General features: G+C 46.7%; 1 protein-coding gene across 1 annotated transcript in view; it reads left to right on the top strand.

Annotated features, from left to right (window-relative positions):
* Window positions 1–20,237, top strand: part of mlip (muscular LMNA-interacting protein) — a 42,694-nt gene that overhangs the window by 2,393 nt on the left and 20,064 nt on the right. The window contains exons 2-4 of the mRNA XM_056291483.1: window positions 1,407–1,470; window positions 9,744–9,869; window positions 19,719–19,856. Coding sequence (XP_056147458.1) covers window positions 1,407–1,470; window positions 9,744–9,869; window positions 19,719–19,856 — 328 coding nt within the window. The remainder of the gene's footprint in view (window positions 1–1,406; window positions 1,471–9,743; window positions 9,870–19,718; window positions 19,857–20,237) is intronic.

Genomic DNA, 20,237 nt, shown 5'->3' with positions numbered 1-20,237 from the left:
GACCAAAACAAGTTCTCTCAGCTTTACATCCGCACGGCTATCCACAGCAGGCCTGGGATAAATATATCACGCCGTGAGTGTTTAAGACTGAGATCATCACCGGATCCTTGTCAGAACCAGAGGCCCGAGCCATGGGCAGAAACTGGACTCGGCTGTTTGTTCTGCGGTTTCTTTTAGCAAGCATCCCCCCCCCCCCCCGTTGCATCAGATCTGTTAAATGTGGACGCTATGGACGCCCATTTCCACCAGTGATTTCTTTGGTAACACTTTAGTATGGGGAACATAGTCACCATTAATTAGGTGCTTATTAGCATGAAAATTAGCAACATATTGGCTCTTAATTGGTCATTATTACGTACTCATTAATGTCTTACTCTGCATGGCCTTATTATGCAACCAGTAAGCCATTAACTATGAGTTTTCCCTCTATAACCTCAGAAGTATTGCTTATTAGTAGTACCATCTCAATATGCTTTGCTTAGTATGGCCTTTATAAGGTGGTAGTACCACAAGAAGAGTTATTCTCCCTTACTAGCACTTAATGAATATGGTCTGTTCTTACATAACAACACACAAAACTACAAGTGGTCATAGTGTTAAATTACTCTAAATTAAGTTTCTGTTACTTAGAATATGTTCCCCATACTAAAGTGACATCTTGATCATTACTAATTCACTAGTAATTAAGTTTTTTTTACTGACAGTATGTTCCCCATACTAAAGTGTTACCCATTTCTTTTTTTGTTTAATTTACTAGTGGAAATGGGCTTCTGTAGTATAAGAATAAACATCTATAGGCAACCCCCCCCCCTGCATGATATCTGTTTGGTCTTTCATATTTGTGGTTTGTCTGCATAATAACTTGTCAAGTCAAGTCAGCTTTATTTGCATAGCCCATTATCACAAATTACAAATTTGCCTCAGGGAGCTTCACAGCAACACCACATCCTGCCCTTAGACCCTCTCATCAGATTAGGAACAACTCCCTAAAAAAACCTTTAACAGGGTTTAACTTCTTTTTTTTAAGGGTTTAACTTGCGGACTGCTTTGTTGACAGCACGCCACGAGACTGATGCTGCGGCAGCATCTAATTAGGGCGACGTTATGTGAGAGGGTTTTTGCTGGATAACCCAGAGAAAACATAGCTGAGCTGGAGAGAGTAAGGGGACAGCCCCTTGCCGGGGACAAGCAGTCCTGCTCCGAGCGCTTAACAGTGTTAACATTGTTATCGGTGCCCAGAGGGCTGACTGCTGTGCTGCCTGTGAGCTATTTGTGGCAATTGTGTGCCTATAAAAAGCAGCCAGCGTGGCTTTGCGCGCACCAGCCGTAGGGCACACTGAACTTCACTAGAGGGGCTGAAAAGTGGGCTTCTCGTTTTCGGTGCTCGGCCTAATCGGTGTCTCTAGGACATACCCGGATGAGGAGACACTTGAGGCTGCAATGGAGACCTTGAGGGAGAGCCTGGAGAAGGTAAGAAGGTTTTAAAGCACCAATACTATTTTCTCTGGTTAACAGCGACGGTTGGTGGGGGGTAGTGGGTGGGTGGGCTAACCAATGCATTACACCCAGGCTTGCAGCAACACATCCGGGATACCAGGCTGCAGCCACGACGCTACATATCCTGTTATAGCAAGTGCTCTAAAACAACACTGTGGAGAAGTAGCACCCGCAAGAACGGCCCCCCGCCAGGCGTCCAGGTAGCGTGGCGGTCTATTCCGTGGCCTGCCAACCCGGGCGATCGCCGGTTCGAATCCCCCGCGTTAACTCCAGCTTGGTCAGACGTCCAACAGGGCGTGTAGTCCACTGACTTCCGGTTTCTACTGCAGCGGTCATACTGGTTTCCTGTTTGTTGGCGCGTGCTATCGACAACGGCACATTTTCCCGCGATGCCTGCAAGATTGACCATGGAGAAATGTCGACGACATGCGCAGAAGTGTCGACAAACGTTCACCCGCACCTGCCAGCACGCGGGTGAAAAGTTTCTAGTTGAACACGTCATGTTACGTCCACAATTCCTCATGTGACACTTATCCATGGTAAATCTTCCTGGTCGCTGCACTAGCGCCTCCTCTGGTCGGTCGGAGCGCCTGTTCTGGGGGGGGGGGGGATAGCGTGATCCTCCCACGCGCTACGTCGCCCAGGCGAAACTCCTCACCGTCAGGTGAAAAAAGAAGCGGCTGGCGACTCCACGTGTACTGGAGATAACACGTGGTAGTCCGCAGCCCTCCCGGGCTCGGCAGAGGGGGTGGAGCAGCGACCGGGAACTCGGAAGAGTGGGGTAACTGGCCAGAGGGAAAAAAAATGAGGAAACCCCCCCCCCCCAAAAATGGCCTGATGCCAAAAACAATCTCTTTTGTCTGTCTGTCTCACTCATTCACTCGCTTGTGCGCGCACACACACACGCGCGTTTCCTAAATGTGTCGGATAAACGTTTCAAACCCCAAATTCCTCGTTGGGCTCGAGCCGTGTCTCCTCCAAAAATCATGGGGAACAGAAACGTGAACTCCCAGCCATACTTGTCGCTAGCCACAGCCTTTCGTTGAAACCAGGTAACACACACTCAGGACTTGGTCATTGTGTCCTGTTGTGTTATTTTAAGATCGTTTGGATAATGTGTCCCCATTCTCTTCACTTTTTCCCTCCAAAGAAAAAATAAATAAATAAATAATCAACGCAAGTAGCGCCTCACTGTACGTCCGCTGTCATTGGTCAAAAGTCTGCGGCCTGGGGGCTGAATGAAGTTAGCCCAAATGAGCAGCAAATCAGGGGGGCGTGTCACGGCGCCTGTCAATCACTCACTACACGGATCATTGGTAGCTGATGCCACTGTATTTGGGGCTGTAAAAGGGAAGCCCATTTAGATATACCCTGTGTTTTCCTTGTGACTAATTGGGGCTGCAGCTGCTCTGGGCTCCACCAAAATGTCCGACATGTTAACGGACCGAACTTTGTAGTTTTTAATGCTTTGTGTTTGAGGGTTGCAAGTATGCCTCTCTGAAACCTGGCGTGGAAACGAAACATGCCCAATTACTGCGTTCCCATCAGAGCAGCTGGCAGGGAGCTATATTTATGCAGCCTATCAACTGCGGAGGGAGGCACGCCGTTTATCTGTGATTAAACCTCTTTACTCGGCGACACACCCAACCGTTTATGATCTAACCTCTGCAGAGCTGGGGCACAACTGCAACTGCTGAGAAATTGAGTTTTGTTTTGTTTTTTTCCTGCGAGTTATCTGTCTGGAACTTTTACGGAAGAGTTTTTTGACATTTTGAATGGCTTAGAAATGTCGAAGATGTTTTATTCCGTTTTCTAGTTTAATAAACCAGTGGTGGTTTACTCTGGTGAAACGGGGGGGGGGGGATTAATGGCAATGGATCAGTGCAAAACAGACAGACACAAATAAATAGACAGATAGACAGACAAACAAACAGACAGACAGACAGACAGACAGACAGACAGACAGACAGACAGACAGACAGACAGATAGATAGATAGATAGATAGATAGATAGATAGATAGATAGATAGATAGATAGATAGATAGATAGATAGATAGATAGACAGACAGACAGACAGACAGACAGATAGACAGACAGATAGACAGACAGACAGACAGACAGACAGACAGACAGACAGATAGACAGATAGATAGATAGATAGATAGATAGATAGATAGATAGATAGATAGATAGATAGATAGATAGATAGATAGATAGATAGATAGATAGATAGATAGATAGATAGATAGATAGATAGATAGATAGATAGATAGATAGATAGATAGATAGACAGACAGACAGACAGACAGATAGATAAATAGATAAATAGATAGATAGATAGATAGATAGATTCTTAATCAGTCCCAAGGGAAATTAAAGTGTCAACACAGCTCACATTATCAGACACAAAGTAAACAGTACACAAAAACATATATGCAGCTGTGCTGCCAAATGCTAAATTAACTCGTGCATTTTTCCTGTACGGGCACAAGAGCTGCAGAGCTGGTTTACGCAGGAGAAGTCACACAGCAAAACTGGAAGGCAACTTATGAGGGCGAGACGCCCCAGACTGGCAGAATACCGACCTCCGTTCCCACACGGAGGCATTATTCACTGTTCAGCTTGCATGTAGTTTGCCTCATTCCCACTGGGCCTATTTCCCTAAACCCCCTGAGTGATGGTCGGTGACCATGTTATGAGTATCTCTTTAAAGATCACCAAGGAGGGTGGTCCGCTCCAGGAAGCGATTTAGTGTTGTTTGTAGTTGGTCTCTGCATGCCAAAGGAAATAACTGCGTGAGGTCACGCACATGCAGTGTCGACCGTGTGTAAGCAAAGTCGGGCCTGGTGGAAGTGGAAATATGACCTGTGAGGACGGCATGACCCGGGAGGCACTCGCCAGCGCCGAAACAGTCAAGGGAGCTCTTATGGGCCAAGTAGGAAATGCCTGCTTTAACCTTTTGCACGTATCTGTTTACTCTCTGTTGTGACTACAGGGGACATACAGAAACAAATAAATGAATAAAAATAAAGCAAAGTCTTCAGAGATAACACATTGTATCATGCCTTGGCATTTCTGTTGCCTCTTTTAGTGCTCTGTATATTCATCTGTTGTGTAAGGGTGCAACCGATGAGATTAATTCACCTGTTGTTGTTGTTGTTCATCTTCTTCTTCTCATTATTATTATTGGTTTCAGTCCTGCTGCTGACAACATTTGTTTCAGGTCATCCGATCTAATCTCTGTCTTCCTTTCCTCCCGCTATTTTCTCATATACACTTTAAGATAAATCCTAGATGGCATTAAAATTACGCTCATGAATATACATGTATATGATACTAAAAGGGAATATACATCTTGTACAGCTGGCGATCCAACTCATGGCTCCCGGCCGATATATATATATATTACCAATATATATTCCACCACTGATGCAATGCAACGATAGCAAAAACACACAGAGATCACCACATTTGATGAAAACACACACGTTCCCTTCCTGCTTTGTTGTGCGTCAAGCCTCCAAGGGGCATCCATCGGAATATTCATTAGTATATTTTAGACTCAAGACTTAGACTGCTTTTGCCTCATATGCATGTCCTCATACATGCACGGGAACGAAATTATGTTTCAAATGGACCTCAGTGCCACATAAAAACAAATAACACCTAATAAATATTAAAAACAAAAAGTGCATTAAAAACAAAAATTACTTTTCAGACCTAAACATCACAAGCACACCTGACACGGACAGTGATTGAGAAGGTCAACAAGTATTTTTATGGAAGGTCTAAGTGCTCAGGCTGTTGAGGAATCTCACAGCCCGAGGAATGAAACTGCTGCATAGTCTAGTGGAGGCAGCACAGATGCTGCGGTATCTCCTGCCAGAGGGTAGGAGGGTGAAGTGGATGTGGGAAGGGTGGGTGGGGTCCTTCACGAGGCTAAGCACCTTCCAGGTGCACCGTGCATAATAGATAGCCTGGATGGATGGGAGAGTAGTTCCTATGATCTTTCCAGCTGTCTTCACTATCCGCTGTAGGGATTTTCAGTCGGAGGCCTTGTAGTTCCCATGCCAGACAGTGACACAGCTGGTCAGAATGCTCTCTATGGTGCTTCTGTAGAATGTGATGAGGATGGGTGGGGGGAGACTTGCCTTCTTCAGAGGCCGCAGGAAGTGAAGACGCTCTCCTGGTCCAGGAGAGGTCCTCTGTGATGTGAACTCCCAGGAACTTAGCAATGCTGACTCTCTCCACATCCATACCATTGATGGTCAGATGGGGTATGGTGGGTACTGGTCTTTCTAAAGTCAATAATGACCTCCTTAGTTTTTCCTATATTTAGGGAGAGGTTGATGTTTTTGCACCTCACCGCCAGTTGATCCACCTCCGCTCTGTATGATGATTCGTCATTGTTGCTGATGAGACCTACCACTGTAGTATCATCAGCAAACTTTATAATGAGGTTGGAGGTGGATGATGCAGTCATGAGTGAACAAAAGTGGACTGAGCACACAGCCCTGTGGAACGCCGGTGCTCAGTGTGTTGGTCCTGGAGGTGATCTTGCCAATTTGACGCTTCTGACACAAATGTAGCGAATACAGGCGGCAGCCGGGACGTGAACCCGGATCACTCGCACCACGGGCGACTGCGCTAACCTGTCAACTAAAGGGTCCAACCCGTTAGACAACCGGCTAGCGAGCCTACTCATTAATGGTCGCTAGACTACCCCCCTCCTTCGGGCTTCAGCATATGAGCTTCCTCCCGCCTCTGGGTACACGCGTTTCTAATGGCCTCATGGTCTCACCATCCCACTTCTGACACCAATGTAGCGAATTCAGGGGTAGCCGGGAAGCGAGCCCGGGTTGCCCGCACCACAGGTGACTGTGCTAACCAGTCAACTAACAACGTTAGCCAACGGGCTAGCGAGTCTACACATCTGTGGTCATTACATATACAACACCAATTAAAGGTGATAAATGATCCCTTTGAATGAAAGCCCAGGGCTTTGCTTTGACTATTCTTCCAGATTTCTATCACCATTTCTGAATAATCTCAATTATCTCATTTTGTGGTTTTGAATATTGCAGTTTTGCCTGTTACACACGATCCCCGAGTTGGTCGGCGTGACTGGTTTCCATCTGGATGAAAGTGTGAACGCCATGAGGTGTCACTCTAAATAAACCCATGAATTATAATCTGACTGTGGCATTCAGGCCTATGAATAGCAGATGTAGGATGATTTTATTTTTACACAGCTTCAAGTGTCTGCAATGTTGACTGCAGAGAAGGATATTTCAGTGGCCTCTCTGATCATATTGCCCTTTTTTAGAGAGAACAGCATTTGATGGGAGTATTCTGTGCTGTGATTACTATGATCAGAAACTGCGACGCTGATCCGGTATACAGAACCTGTTTTTGTTGATACCCATGCCATTAAATCCAACCTTTGGTAGAAACAAAGGTTACTTCATGCCAAATTAAACCCCTTACATTACTGATGTTTTCACACAATGCAGCGTCCCACAAAAACGGTCTTACTTACTTTGAATCAAGATATAAATCCAAGCAGTGAACAATGAACATACAGTGCATCCGGAAAGTATTCACACCCCTTCACTTTCCCCACATTGTGTTATGTTACAGCCTTATTACAAAATGGATTAAATTCATTTTTTTCTCATCAATCTACACACAATACCCCATAATGACAAAGTGAAAAAGGTTTTTTAGAAACTTTTGCAAATTTATTAAAAATAAAAAACTTAAATATTGCATGTACATAAGTATTCACACCCTTTGCTATGACACTCAAATTGAGCTCAGGTTCATCCCGTTTCCACTGATCATCCTTGAGATGTTTCTACATCTTGATTGGAGTCCACCTGTAGTAAATTCAATGGATTGGACATGATTTGGAAAGGTACACACCTGTCTATATAAGGTCCCACTGCTGACAGTGCATGTCAGAGCAGAAACCAAGCCATGAAGTCCAAGGAATTGTCTGTGGACCTTCGAGACAGGATTGTATCGAGGCACAGATTTGGGGAAGGGTACAAAAAATGTCTACAGCTTTGAAGGTCCCGAAGAGCACAGTGGTCTCCATCATTGGTAAATGGAAGAAGTTTGGATCCACCAGGACTCTTCCTACAGCTGGCCGCCCAGCCAAACTGAGCAATCAGGGGAGAAGGGCCTTGGTCAGGGAGGTGACCAAGAACCCGATGGTCACTCTGACAGAGCTCCAGCGTTCCTCTGTGGGGATGGGAGAACCTTCCAGAAGGACAACCATCTCTGCAGCACTCCACCAATCAGGCCTTTATGGTAGAGTGGCCAGACGGAAGCCTCTGCTCAGTAAAAGGCACATGACAGCCCGCTTGGAGTTTGCCAGAAAGCACCTAAAGGACTCTCAGACCATGAGAAACAAGATTCTCTGGTCTGATGAAACCAAGATTGAACTCTTTGGCCTGAATGCCGAACGTCACGTCTGGAGGAAACCAGGCACCTCTCATCACCTTGCTAATACCGTCCCTACAGTGAAGCATGGTGGTGGCAGCATCATGCTGTGGGGATGTTCTTCAGCGGCAGGAACTGGGAGACTAGTCAGGATCGAGGGAAAGATGAATGGAGCAAAGTACAGAGAGATCCTTGATGAAAACCTGCTCCAGAGCGCTCAGGACCTCAGACTGGGGCGAAGGTTAACCTTTCAACACGACAACGACCCTAAGCACACAGCCAAGTCAATGAAGGAGTGGCTTCGGGACAAGTCTATGAATGTCCTTGAGTGGCCCAGCCAGAGCCCAGACTTGAACCCCATTGAACATCTCTGGAAAGACCTGAAAATAGCTGTGCAGCCACGCTCCCCATCTAACCTTACAGAGCTCGAGAGGATCTGCAGAGAAGAATGGGAGAAATACCCCAAACATAGGTGTGCCAAGCTTGTAGCTTCATACCCAAGAAAACTTGAGGCTGTAATCGCTGCCAAGGGTGCCTCAACCAAGTACTGAGTAAAGGGTGTGAATACTTATGTACATGCAATATTTCAGTTTTTTATTTTTAATAAATTTGCAAAAATTTCTACAAGACCTTTTTCGCTTTGTCATTATGGGGTATTGTGTGTAGATTGATGAGGGGGAAAAAAAGGAATTTAATCCATTTTGGAATAAGGCTGTAACATAACAAAATGTGGGGAAAGTGAAGGGATGTGAATACTTTCCGGATGCACTGTATGTTCATTCATATGTTCATAGGTAACATAATACTTAGCATTTAGACAGGGGATATTTCCAGGCTTTGCTTTCTGGTGATGCTCAAATTCATTCTCACAAACACTGTGTGTGTGTGTGTGTGTGTCCTAGAAGTTGATTTAAAACAGATAATTTTGGACACATACTTCCCCTGTGAATAAGAAATTAGTGACAATGAGTGACATTTTTTTCTTTTCTTTTTTTTGCCCCCCCCCCTTTACCCCAATTGAATCCAGCCAATTACCCCACTCTTCCGATCCGTCCCGGTCGCTGCTCCACCCCCTCTGCCGATCCAGGGAGGGCTGCAGACTACCACATGCCTCCTCTGATACATGTGGATTCGCCAGCCGCTTCTTTTCACCTGACAGTGAGGAGTTTCACCAGCGGGACGTAGCACGTGGGAGGATCACGCTATTCCCCCCAGTCCCCCCCCCCCAAACAGGTGCCCCGACTGACCAGGGGAGGCGCTAGTGCAGCGACCAAGACACATAGGTTACACGGGGATTCGAAATGGCGATCCCCATGTTGGTAGGCAATGGAACGCACTACCCCCCCCCACCTCCAGGGGGTCGCTATTGTGGCATGACATTTTCTATTAAATGTTCTTGACATTTCATGACATTTTCTAAGGATATTCAACTCACGTGATAAGAAATACAGTGTAACGTGGTTGACACATGGACTCAGCTCTGTTTGGTTTGTATCGATTAAAAGTGACGCTCATCATCTTTGATTTAAAGTGGAGCTAAGCGATCGGTGAGCGAGAGCTAGCTAACAGATTATGCTAGCTAATGGATTATGCTAGCTAATGGATCATGCTAGCTCTAATATGTTTTTCTCAGCGCACCTACTTACTCACTTGAGAGCTGTTGGGATGTAGAAAGAGTTTGACCAAATACTATAAGAAGTGTTCCTAATTAAAGTTGCTGACTGTATCATGTTTAGGGCTCTGTAAATGTGATTTCTGAAAGGAACACCTTAACATTTTGTTCACCTCTGTCTTACAGGTTTCAGAAGGGGTGTCATCCAAGCCTGCCTTCTTTACATTTGTACCAGTGATGAAGAAATTACCAATGCAAGGCGTCATTGCTGAGGGAGCGAGAGACAAAATTGTGCTGGAAAAACTGAATAAGGTACATTGTGAGACCCTCAGTGTGGAATAATTGACAGCTGCTGTTAGTGACATGTGGTGCAGGGCTGCATGCAGACGGCAGCGCAGTTTACAGATTAGCGCTGTTGTCCTCGCCAAAAGGCCCTGGACTGGCCTGACTCCGTCCTGCCAGAGTTGGCATGGCACCCTCACTTTCATGTGGTTTACATTTCAGTCCAGAGACATTAACAATAGATGAAATGGAGACCGTAAAGTGACCATAGGTGTTTAAAGTCGTGCGAATGAGTGTTATCTGTGTGTTGGCCCTGCGATGGACTAGCAAACTGTCTGGGGTGTCCCCTCTGCTTAACAACCACAGTCTGACAGGCTCTAACAACCGCACCCCCAAAACACATACACTCCAACCCTTCCTCCTCTCCCGCTGCCTCTGGACACGCCTTCCCCCTCTCCTCCTTTCACCTAACGGTAGCATGGTTTCCACCGGCACCCTGTTGGCCAACAGTACCGGTGGTGGTAACCGGTAACCTGGACCTAGACCAATCCAGTATGGAAATTTGATTTAGGAGCCGCATATTTGATTTAGGGTGGCACGGTGGCACAGCGGTCACCTCACAGCAAGAAGGTCCTGGGTTCGAGCCCCGGGGTAGTCCAACCTTGGGGGTTGTCCTCTGTGTGGAGTTTGCATGGTCTCCCCGTGTCTGCGTGGGTTTCCTCCCACAGTCCAAAGACATGTAGGTCAGATGAATCGGCTGTACTACATTGTCCCTAGGTGTGAATGTGTGTGTGTGTGATGGCCTGGCGGCCTGTCCCGGGTGTCTCCCCGCCTGCCACCCAATGACTGCTGGGATAGGCTCCAGCATCCCTGAGAGCGGGATAGGTAGTTTGGATAATGGATGGATGGATGGATGGATGGATATTTGATTTGGCAAAGGTTTTACGCCAGATACTCTTCTTGATGCAACCCTCCCCATTTATCCCAGCTTGGGACCGGCACTAAGAATGCACTGGCTTGTGCATCCTCAGTGGCTGGGTCACACACACACACACACACACATGTACACAACCAACTCTCAACAGAAATAAGCCAGTATGGGTGATTGACAAATAAATATGGCATGTATCATCAATGCACCTTTTGGCTTTTTATGCTTTCATTTATATATTTTGCGTACTAATTTTGAATTTTTTCTTTTTTTTAGTTAATCGCTGCTTTTTGTTTAATTCTAGTGTTTGGGATTATCCATGTGACGTATTTCTGAATGACAGTCTAGGTTTTATGCCTAATCATAATAATCATATGATGGTCCTACTCTGTAAACAAAAAAAATCTATAACTTTGAAAAATGTGCTGGATATACCGGAGGTTCGAGTTTGGATTTTGGGTTTTTTCATTTGAACACAATAAAATGCACACACACACAGAACAGAGACAATCCAATGTAGCATATGTGTGTGTGTGTGCATGTGTGTGTGTGTGTGTGTGTGTGTGTGTGAGCCTGAAGTGGCCCACATGTATAATAGCAAATATGGCCCAAATATGCCAAATCAAACGTGGGCCTTTTCTGGCAAAGATGCGGTGCTCTTGGCAACATGTGGTCTGGATGTGACCCTGAAGTGGCCCGTGTGGTAAATAGTGAATATGGGCCAAATATCACAACACAAATATGGGCCACCTTTGGCAAATATGTGGCACATGCGGCATTGCTATGGCTTGTTTCTGGCCCGGATCTGGCAAACAGGAGCGGACCGCCCACGTGCCATCATTCCACGCGGTATGTGGGCCGGCGAAAGAAAGAGGAAAGTGTGGGACGGTCCGGGCCACAGCAGTTTTGCTAGCTGGGCTGGTACTATAGAGCTGGGTGAGGCAGTTCATGTGCAAATGCACTGTGCACATTATAACGCAGCGCTGAAAAGCAGGGCGATGAACCCAGTGCTTCACTTCCATTAGGATCTCCAGAGCCTTCGCCAGAGCCTTCGCCAGAGCCTTCGCCAGAGCCTTCGCCAGAGCCTTCGCCAGAGCCTTCGCCAGAGCCTTCGCCAGAGCCTTCGCCAGAGCCTTCGCCAGAGCCTTCGCCAGAGCCTTCGCCAGAGCCTTCGCCAGAGCCTTCGCCAGAGCCTTCGCCAGAGCCTTCGCCAGAGCCTTCGCCAGAGCCTTCGCCAGAGCCTTCGCCAGAGCCTTCGCCAGAGCCTTCGCCCGCCCAGTTCAACATATGGAAATACGGTTGCCGCGCTCAGTTAATCGCTCCAAGCACGAGTCCTTCTGAAAGTGTTTATCAACAGCCCGATGGTGACGAACAGATCCTAGCCACAAAGTAATGCTAATAGAGTAATATCGAAATGACCGCCTGCCATATAACTCAGTTTGGCAGGGCCTCCCTCTCTCGCTTGGCGAGTCAAATCACGGCGCGGTGCAGACGGGACCGAAGAAAGCCTCCGTCTGTCAGCGGGAATAATTGGAGAACGGATTAAAGTCCCAAAGTCCTTACTCCATTTTTCAAGCAGATTGTCATTAAAGAGCCGAGGGGCCCCCGTCTTGTCTCGGCGATGGCTCTCCAGGTTGTTTGGCTCGAAGGAACCTGCAAACTAAGCTTGCCTGCAGAAACGTTTACACCGAGTTCTCAGTTTTCCCACTGTAAGGAGGGATTCATTCATCGTACGTGGGGAAATTCTGCAGAATGTAAAGGCGAAGGTTAACGGTCCTTTGGGTTTTCTTATAAGCGGCCTCGTATGCCACAGCCTCTCCACATTTCCCATAAGGGCTCCGGTGAAAAATGCAAATGCAGCCGGTGTTTTTATCCGGAGAAACACCGATTCCTCCGTTTCAGATGAGCTAATCCTCTTTGAGAGCGTGGCGGTGACGCGAGCTCCTTCTTACGACTCTTTTGCATTTTGCCTTGCTGAACATTAATGACTTGAAGACTGGCCCGCGGGCAAAGCGTGCTTACATCAGCCAGATGAAAGCAACAAATGCTCAACTCATTGTGGAGGGAGCGGGCGTGACTGGAGACAGGGTATGGATGTCTGGCATGGATGTGATCTGGGTTTGGTTGCAGCAGCAGCAGCAGCAGCAGCAGCAGATCCTCACTGCGTGGGCTTCCTCTGGCCGGATAACTGTTTGAGCTGCCTTACCGGGTTGGTCTGGAAGTGGCCGCCGTGACTATCAAGATGCACTTCAAAGGCTTCCTCTCTTGACGAGCTGGCTCCATCTGCTGAAATCCCAGCAGCTCGTCCCTCAGGAAGTCCCTCGCCGCGTGACGGACACGCTGAAACATCAGGGACGACTCCACGGCAGCAAAACACCGAGGCTGCGGGGGCGTCCGGGTGGCGAGGCAGTCTGTTCCGTCGCCTACCAACACAGGGGATCGCCTGTTCGAATCCCCCGTGTTTCCCCCGGCTTGGTCGGGCGTCCCTAGACACAACTGGCCGTGTCTGCGGGTGGGTGGCCGGAGGTGGGTGTGCGTCCTGGTGGCTGCACTGGCGCCTCCTCTGGTTGGTCGGGGCACCGGTTCAGGGGGGGGGGGGGTAGCGTGATCCTCCCACGCGCCACGTCCCCCTGGTGAAACTCCTCACTGTCAGGTGAAAAGAAGCCGCTGGAAAGGCCACATGTATCGGGAGGAGGCGTGTGGTAGTCTGCAGCCCTCCCCGGATCAGCAGAGGGGGTGGAGCAGCGACCGGGACGGCTCAGAGAGCGGGGTGATTGGCTGGCTACAATTGGGGAGAAAAAGTAGCAACAAAAAACAAAGGCTGTAATTTTATTTACGAGACGACAACTTTTAAGTATCGCGTGACTAATACGGTGAGCAAGTAGAGAATCAGCAAGGTTTCACGGCTCTCACAGTGTACTTAGCATAGCATAACAAGTCAAGTCAAGTCGATTTTAAGTGTGTAGCCCAATATCACAAACTACAAACTAGCCTCAAGGGGCTTTACAGCAACACAATCTCCAATCTTCACACAAGGACTGCCTATGTAGAGGTGAAATAAGAGGCCGTAAAGTGCAAGTTACTGTAACTGTATTGTAATTAAGGAAAAATGAGGTTTCCTCTGTAGGAATAAAACGTGCTCTCCTCTGCACTGTAGAAGGACGATTAGTGAGGCAACTTCTCTATCGGTACTGGATTATGGTGACATTTTATACAGGCATCGTTCCGCTGCAACTCTGAGGCCCTCGGACACTTTTTATCGCTCTGCACTAAAGACTTAATACCGGTGATGATTATAACACTCATCATTGTGAGCTGTATGCTAAGGTTGGGTGCCCCCCCCTCTCTGTATGGCGTGAGACACGCTGAGTTGTATTCATTTATAAGGCCCTTACTGGGTTTTACCCTCTTACATCATTCTGCTGTTGCCTCTAAGTGCGGGCCCCTAAAACACGCTCAAATGACTGGGTTTTAGGTGCCGAGCGTTAGGTGCCCCTGCAACCTGGACTAACACCCAGCAGAACGTTCTAGACTCACCTCCTCGTTATCCCGAGGACAATCCAGATTTACATTTCATCTAATTCCCCTCCCAACCGCTCTTGTTTTTAGCTGGCTGACTCATTTGCTGTATTCGCTTTATTTATTCTCAAGGTTTCCGTATTCCAGTATTTCACTAACTTGGTTTTTTTTTTATTACTCCAACTTTTTTAATCACCTTTTTTTATTTGTTTTGTCCGAGTACCTTATCTGTGTTTCTTGGCAACTGGGATGTGTTGTTTGTGTTTCTGCTCGGCTATACTGTGAATGAGGTCTCAACCTCAATATGTTTCGGGGTCTAAATAAAGGTTGAATGAATCAATCACCATGGTAACCACACAACATCATCATTTTCATGTGGAATAGTGTCCCGTCAATTCATATTATATTATATTGAAAATATATAAATATTATGTAAAATATCATATTGTACACCTTGAAATAGTTTATATACTAGATTTTTGCATAACACTAACATTTTAATCTGGTACATTAAAAATGTGTGCATCTTATAGTACGTATTATGCCCACAGTATGAATATTTGGACACAACCAGAGAACATATTCATGATTCACGACACTGTAAGGTAGCCATGTGAGACGGTACATGATGTCCTGGATAACAGTTCATTCGTTTCTGTATTCGTATGTGTCATTCTTTTTCTCTTTCACTACACGTTAAGCTGCTATCTTTACAAACCCTTAGAATGAGTCCCATCTTTCAATAACGGCACTGGCAACACTAGGAGTCCTTCCAGCAGCTAAACGGTAATGAAACCAGATTGCTGAAGGGCAGAATGTGAGGCAGAATTGCTTGCTAAGCTCTGACGCAGCAGATGGCTCAGAGATCCACTGTTCTGCAACACCTTTAAGCAGCTTACACATGTTGGTATGAGGTGTTACACATGTTGGTAAGAGGTGTTACACATGTTGGTATAAGGTGTTACACATGTTGGTACGAGGTGTTACACATGTTGGTACGAGGTGTTACACATGTTGGTACGAGGTGTTACACATGTTGGTATAAGGTGTTACACATGTTGGTACGAGGTGTTACACATGTTGGTACGAGGTGTTACACATGTTGGTATAAGGTGTTACACATGTTGGTACGAGGTGTTACACATGTTGGTACGAGGTGTTACACATGTTGGTATAAGGTGTTACACATGTTGGTACGAGGTGTTACACATGTTGGTACGAGGTGTTACACATGTTGGTACGAGGTGTTACACATGTTGGTACGAGGTGTTACACATGTTGGTACGAGGTGTTACACATGTTGGTATGAGGTGTTACACATGTTGGTACGAGGTGTTACACATGTTGGTACGAGGTGTTACACATGTTGGTACGAGGTGTTACACATGTTGGTACGAGGTGTTACACATGTTGGTACGAGGTGTTACACATGTTGGTACGAGGTGTTACACATGTTGTTGGTATGAGGTGTTACACATGTTGGTATGAGGTGTTACACATGTTGGTATGAGGTGTTACACATGTTGGTAAGAGGTGTTACACATGTTGGTATGAGGTGTTACACATGTTGGTATGAGGTGTTACACATGTTGGTATGAGGTGTTACACATGTTGGTAAGAGGTGTTACACATGTTGGTACGAGGTGTTACACATGTTGGTATGAGGTGTTACACATGTTGTTGGTATGGGGTGTTACACATGTTGGTATGAGGTGTTACACATGATGGTACGGGGTGTTACACATGTTGGTACGAGGTGTTACACATGTTGGTAAGAGGTGTTACACATGTTGGTATGAGGTGTTACACATGTTAGTACGAGGTGTTACAAATGTTGGTACGAGGTGTTACACATGTTGGTACGAGGTGTTACACATGTTGGTACGAGGTGTTACACATGTTGGTACGAAGTGTTACACATGTTGGTACGAGGTGTTACACATGTTGGTACGAGGTGTTACACATGTTGGTATGAGGTGTTACACATGTTGGTACGAGGTGTTACACATGTTGTTGGTATGAGGTGTTACACATGTTGGTATGAGGTGTTACACATGTTGGTATGAGGTGTTACACATGTTGGTATGAGGTGTTACACATGTTGGTAAGAGGTGTTACACATGTTGGTACGAGGTGTTACACATGTTGGTATGAGGTGTTACACATGTTGTTGGTATGAAGTGTTACACATGTTGGTACGAGGTGTTACACATGTTGGTATGAGGTGTTACACATGTTGGTATGAGGTGTTACACATGTTGGTACGAGGTGTTACACATGTTGGTACGAGGTGTTACACATGTTGGTACGAGGTGTTACACATGTTGGTACGAGGTGTTACACATGTTGGTAAGAGGTGTTACACATGTTGGTACGAGGTGTTACACATGTTGGTATGAGGTGTTACACATGTTGTTGGTATGAAGTGTTACACATGTTGGTACGAGGTGTTACACATGTTGGTATGAGGTGTTACACATGTTGGTATGAGGTGTTACACATGTTGGTACGAGGTGTTACACATGTTGGTATGAGGTGTTACACATGTTGGTATGAGGTGTTACACATGTTGGTATGAGGTGTTACACATGTTGGTATGAGGTGTTACACATGTTGGTACGAGGTGTTACACATGTTGGTATGAGGTGTTACACATGTTGGTATGAGGTGTTACACATGTTGGTATGAGGTGTTACACATGTTGGTACGAGGTGTTACACATGTTGGTACGAGGTGTTACACATGTTGGTACGAGGTGTTACACATGTTGGTACGAGGTGTTACACATGTTGGTATGAGGTGTTACACATGTTGGTACGAAGTGTTACACATGTTGGTACGAGGTGTTACACATGTTGGTATGAGGTGTTACACATGTTGGTATGAGGTGTTACACATGTTGGTACGAGGTGTTACACATGTTGGTACGAGGTGTTACACATGTTGGTATGAGGTGTTACACATGTTGGTACGAGGTGTTACACATGTTGGTATGAGGTGTTACACATGTTGGTATGAGGTGTTACACATGTTGGTACGAGGTGTTACACATGTTGGTACGAGGTGTTACACATGTTGGTACGAGGTGTTACACATGTTGGTACGAGGTGTTACACATGTTGGTATAAGGTGTTACACATGTTGGTACGAGGTGTTACACATGTTGGTACGAGGTGTTACATATGTTGGTATGAGGTGTTACACATGTTGGTATGAGGTGTTACACATGTTGGTAAGAGGTGTTACACATGTTGGTACGAGGTGTTACACATGTTGGTATGAGGTGTTACACATGTTGGTATGAGGTGTTACACATGTTGGTACGAGGTGTTACACATGTTGGTATGAGGTGTTACACATGTTGGTACGAGGTGTTACACATGTTGGTATGAGGTGTTACACATGTTGGTACGAGGTGTTACACATGTTGGTATGAGGTGTTACACATGTTGGTACGAGGTGTTACACATGTTGGTATGAGGTGTTACACATGTTGGTATGAGGTGTTACACATGTTGGTATGAGGTGTTACACATGTTGGTACGAGGGCAGATGAATGAGGAACCCATGTCAGTAGGCACAACATCAGCCATCACTCACGCTCGAGCCTCAGTGATCACTGTTAGTCTGCCAACCCATCATCCAGCTTCAGGGGTTTCTACCCTGTTTAACCCGAGGACCCTTATAGTCTAGTGCAAAACAAGTGATGCCAGATTACCATAAATCACAAAGAAGATTACCATAAATCACAAAGAATGCTTCTTTTCCTCCTTGGGGAGTTGCTGGCATTGAGTTAATCATCGCCCCCTGCAGGCACTGCACCGTCACACACGCGTGTACTTTTCACGCCTGAGCGAAGCAAACCGTGACATTGACACGTTGGACCGGTGGGTGTATTACACGCTTTGGAGTGATACTGGGCTGATACTGGTCGCTGCACTAGCGCCTCCTCTGGTTGGTTGGTCAGTTGGGGTGCCTGTTGGGGGGGAGACTGGGGGGGAATAGCGTGATCCTCCCATGCGCCAGGTCCCCCTGGCGAAACTCCTCACTGTCAGGTGAAAAGACTCCACATGTATGGGAGGAGGCGTGTGGCAGTCTGTAATCGGATGGACACAATTGGGGAGAAAAAGGGGGAAAACTCAATTTAGTCTTTAGTTTTGTTCCCTTGTCTGCGAGATGAATGCACAAAGTGATTCTGCTTCTACTCGACTTCTAATTCTCCGTCTCGTTGCTACCATAAATGGGATCAACCACACGTGTTGACTTAATCCAGATGGTGGCCCGAGATGTGAACCGTGTCTCGGTGTATAATTGTGAACGCCAACAAAATAGTCCAACATCGTCCTTAAAAACGAGCCGAGCTCGAGCGCGTTGTCTCTCACCGGTGTACCACGGTAGCGACTTCTCACAACCAAATATGGCCTCACTAGACACCGACGCTGGCCACACTCCACATTATCTGTTTGATTGCATTTAAATAGAGACACTACGCAGGCTATAGTGTGCCGTGCATCAATTAGAGTTAAATAGATTGTAATGCCTCGTCATCAGGATGATGTATGTCACTAGAGAGGTGATCCCTGTCTCCCGCAGCAGTCATGGGCCTAAGAGCAACACTCATGTCAGTATGGATGTGGTTCAACTGTTGGCAAACACTGAGCTGAGGTAATGAAGTAATATGTTATTCCTAAAGCAAAGATGAGATCATGAGCCACTCATAATTAAGACGTGAATGCCTCACACAGGTGGCCAGTGATGGGTGGTCTTGCCTGTCTCGTAAATGCTGTACAGATTGGAAGACTGTCTTAAGGTGAGACGGCTGGTAGGTAGGGTGGGTTACAGAGGTCGTGGTGGTATTCTAGAGAATGTGTCCACAGAAGAGGAACTAACAGCAGCATGGTGGCGAGGTCACCAGTGCTGTCGCCTCACAGCAAAGAAGGTCCTGGGTTCGAACCCCGGGGTTGCCCAACCTTGGGGAGGAGGGGGGGGTCATCCAAGGTCCTTTCTGTGTGGAGTTTGCGTGTTCTCCCCGTGTCTGCGGTGGGGTTTCTCCCACCATCAAAAAAGACACGCATGTCCGGGTTAACACTCCTGTCTGTGTGAGACACAACACATCACAGTATCTTTTTTCAAAAAGATACCGACGCTTCAAAATAAAGCACGCACAAAGGTTGTGCCCCAGTTTGTACGCCTGCTCCCGCAACGGGACAAGGCAGAGCTGACCTCAGCCGGGGCATGTGTTTGTCCATGTGCTTTACAAGCGAAACTAAACACACCCCCCGAGAGAGTCGTGATCCGTCCCTCGTGGAGCCCGGAGGGACATTCTGAGGTTCCCCTCGGCTTTGCTCGGGTTTCAGTCGCTCGGTGCCCACTCCCCCCCCTCCCTCCCCCCTCAACACTTTGCTTCATTTTTTCCCCTCTCCTGTCAGAATTCAGCTGCGCCCGGAGAGACGGCAGCCAGAGACACTATGACGGACGGGGGGCTCTTCAAAGCGGAGGTGATCTACATTAAAGACTCCGAGGAAGGTGGAGCAGGAAACACGGTCCGAGGAGAGGCCCGTCCTCACGTAAGTAAAAGAGCACGGAGATGGCAAGGGAGACCAAAAGCTTTATGGACTACATTTGGTGCTACGATATATAGACTGTGTGTGTCTGTGAGTGTGTTTCTTCCTTTCCCCTGCCTGGGTCTATCAGTCAGATGCGTATCATGAAGTAACGAGAGGAAGTATCTAGACTAGAGCTACATCTGGAATAAAACCTGTATCATAAAGGCCGACGGTCCAGCTTCCTGTCTAATCCGATGATATTGCCACGCTCAGTATTGGGTCTAATCTGTATTTAGTTCTGCACGTGGCCGAAGGCAGATGAATGCGTCTATATTTAAATGGGCCAGACTGTAATTTTGGGCCTGACTTCATGGAGATGAAGATTCAAAGTGAGGGCCCTTC

The sequence above is a fragment of the Lampris incognitus genome, chromosome 13 (assembly GCF_029633865.1).
Source record: "Lampris incognitus isolate fLamInc1 chromosome 13, fLamInc1.hap2, whole genome shotgun sequence".
Taxonomy (NCBI): domain Eukaryota; kingdom Metazoa; phylum Chordata; class Actinopteri; order Lampriformes; family Lampridae; genus Lampris; species Lampris incognitus.
This window is presented reverse-complemented; position numbering and strand designations above follow the sequence as displayed.